Below are 2,849 nucleotides of genomic sequence, written 5' to 3' on the forward strand. Positions count from 1 at the left end.
TCAGTGCGTGCGGCAGATCTACAGATCCGAGGGCCTGCGAGGTTTCTATCGCGGAATGACCGCCTCGTATGCCGGGATCTCCGAGACCGTCATCCACTTTGTGCTGTACGAGGACCTCAAGAGGCGCCTGAGGCGGCCGGGGGCCGGAGGAGGAGCGGGCAGGTCGACCGAGGGAGGCATCGACTTCTTTGGGCTGATGGGCGCCGGGGCCATCTCCAAGACCTGCGCTTCCTGCATCGCCTACCCCCACGGTGAGGCCCGGGGTCACGAGGGGAGGGGCGGGGAGGAGAGGGGAGGGGAGGGGCTGGGGGGGGTGGGGGTTGGTGTCGCCTTAAACCCTGAGACCCCCACATCTCCCCCACCCCTTCCTCTTCCTCGCACGCCCTCCCTCGCCCCTTTCCTCCAATTTTGTCCGCCCGACGCCCAGATGTTATTCGACCTTGTGAGGCATCGCGGAGCTGACGCGACGGTCTCCCTTCCGCCTGGCCGGGCACCCATCCCTCGCCCCGTGTGGGCGCGCCCTCCCCCAGCACCGCCCCGCCGTTCCTTCGTGTTTGTCAGCCCAGTGCCGGTGGGTTATTCGACCTGGGGAGGCGTCGCGGAGGTCGCGCTTCACCGTCCGTATCCCCCTCCCCACGGCCCGTCCCTCCCCCGCGTGGGCACCCCTAGCCCACCACCGTCCCCTCGTGCTTGTCGGCCCAATGTCGGTGGGTTATTCGACCTCGGGAGGCATCGCGGAGGTCGCGCGGCTGTGTCCGTATCGTCCTCCCCACGCGGCCCATCCTTCCCCCGCGTGACCCTCTCCCCCGCCCACTGTTCCTCCATGTTTGTCATCTCAATGTCAGTGGTTATTCGACCTCGGGAGGCATCGCGGTGGTCACACGACAATGTCCGTTCCCTCTGCCCACCTCCCCCCAAACAAACAGATTCGTCTCGGAAACCCATCCCTCCCCCGTGTGGGGCCCCCCCACCCCCACTGGCGGGGTCGGCGGGCCGCTCGACCGTGGGAGGCCTCGCGCAGTGGCCGCACGACAACCGCCGCCGTTCCCGCCCGCGCCGAAGGAGCTGACCCCAATTCTCTCTCCTCCCCAGAGGTGATCCGGACGCGGCTGCGGGAGGAGGGCAGACGGTACCGGGCCTTCGTCCAGACGGTGCGTCTGGTGGCGGCCGAGGAAGGCTGCGCTGCCTTCTACCGGGGATTGCTGGCCCAACTCGCCCGACAGATACCCAACACGGCCGTCATGATGGCCACCTACGAGTTCATCGTCTTCATCATCAAGCAGCCGTGAGATCGGAGCGGGGGCTCGAGGGGCCAGGGGGGGGGGGGGGGTCCGAGGGCTGGCGAGTTCCGTACGGAAGCCTCGACAAGCAGCGACGACACCCCCGCCTCAAGCCGCTCGAAGGACGATAAACACCCCCCCATCCCGCACCCCAAACCCCCTCGTTCTCACGCCCGGAGGGTCGGTACCGAGGGAGCGCCGCACTGTCGGAGGGTCGGTGCCGAGGGAGCGCCGCACTGTCGGAGGGTCGGTACTGAGGGAGCGCCGCACTGTCGGAGGGTCGGTACTGAGGGAGCGCCGCACTGTCGGAGGGTCGGTACTGAGGGAGGGCCGCACTGTCGGAGGGTCAGTACTGAGGGAGCGCCGCACTGTCGGAGGGTCAGTACTGAGGGAGCACCGCACTGTCGGAGGGTCAGTACTGAGGGAGCGCCGCACTGTCGGAGGGTCGGTACTGAGGGAGCGCCGCACTGTCGGAGGGTCAGTACTGAGGGAGCCCCGCACTGTCGGAGGGTCGGTACTGAGGGAGCGCCGCACTGTCGGAGGGTCGGTACTGAGGGAGCGCCGCACTGTCGGAGGGTCGGTACTGAGGGAGCGCAGCACTGTCGGAGGGTCGGTACTGAGGGAGCGCCGCACTGTCGGAGGGTCAGTACTGAGGGAGGGCCGCACTGTCGGAGGGTCGGTACTGAGGGAGGGCCGCTGCCGCACTGTCGGAGGGTCAGTACTGAGGGAGCGCCGCACTGTCGGAGGGTCGGTACCGAGGGAGCGCCGCACTGTCGGAGGGTCAGTACTGAGGGAGCGCCGCACTGTCGGAGGGTCCGGTACTGAGGGAGCGCCGCACTGTCTGAGGGTCGGTACTGAGGGAGCGCCGCACTGTCGGAGGGTCAGTACTGAGGGAGCGCCGCACTGTCGGAGGGTCAGTACTGAGGGAGCACCGCACTGTCGGAGGGTCAGTACTGAGGGAGCGCCGCACTGTGGGAGGGTCGGTATTGAGGGAGCGCCGCACTGTCGGAGGGTCGGTACTGAGGGAGCGCCGCACTGTCGGAGGGTCGGTACTGAGGGAGCGCCGCACTGTGGGAGGGTCGGTACTGAGGGAGCGCCGCACTGTCGGAGGGTCGGTACTGAGGGAGCGCCGCACTGTGGGAGGGTCAGTACTGAGGGAGCGCCGCACTGTCGGAGGGTCAGTACTGAGGGAGCACCGCACTGTCGGAGGGTCAGTACTGAGGGAGCCCCGCACTGTTGGAGGGTCAGTACTGAGGGAGCACCGCACTGTCGGAGGGTCAGTACTGAGGGAGCGCCGCACTGTCGGAGGGTCAGTACTGAGGGAGCCCCGCACTGTTGGAGGGTCAGTAATGAGGGAGCGCCGCACTGTCGGAGGGTCAGTACTGAGGGAGCCCGCACTGTCGGAGGGTCAGTACTGAGGGAGGGCCGCACTGTCGGAGGGTCAGTACTGAGGGAGGGCCGCACTGTCGGAGGGTCAGTACTGAGGGAGCGCCGCACTGTCGGAGGGTCAGTACTGAGGGAGCCCCGCACTGTCGGAGGGTCAGTACTGAGGGAGCCCCGCACTGTCGG

General features: G+C 67.8%; 1 protein-coding gene across 1 annotated transcript; it reads left to right on the forward strand.

Moving 5' to 3' along the window:
• Positions 1–6: 6 nt before the first annotated feature.
• Positions 7–1,946, forward strand: LOC137311227 (solute carrier family 25 member 33-like). Its single transcript, XM_067978545.1, has 2 exons — positions 7–251; positions 1,093–1,946. Exons 1-2 carry the CDS (start codon positions 56–58, stop codon positions 1,287–1,289), a joined length of 393 nt encoding a protein of 130 aa, XP_067834646.1. The 5' UTR covers positions 7–55; the 3' UTR covers positions 1,290–1,946.
• The last annotated feature ends 903 nt before the right edge of the window (positions 1,947–2,849 follow it).

This window comes from Heptranchias perlo, unplaced genomic scaffold (genome assembly GCF_035084215.1).
Source record: "Heptranchias perlo isolate sHepPer1 unplaced genomic scaffold, sHepPer1.hap1 HAP1_SCAFFOLD_313, whole genome shotgun sequence".
Classification (NCBI taxonomy): domain Eukaryota; kingdom Metazoa; phylum Chordata; class Chondrichthyes; order Hexanchiformes; family Hexanchidae; genus Heptranchias; species Heptranchias perlo.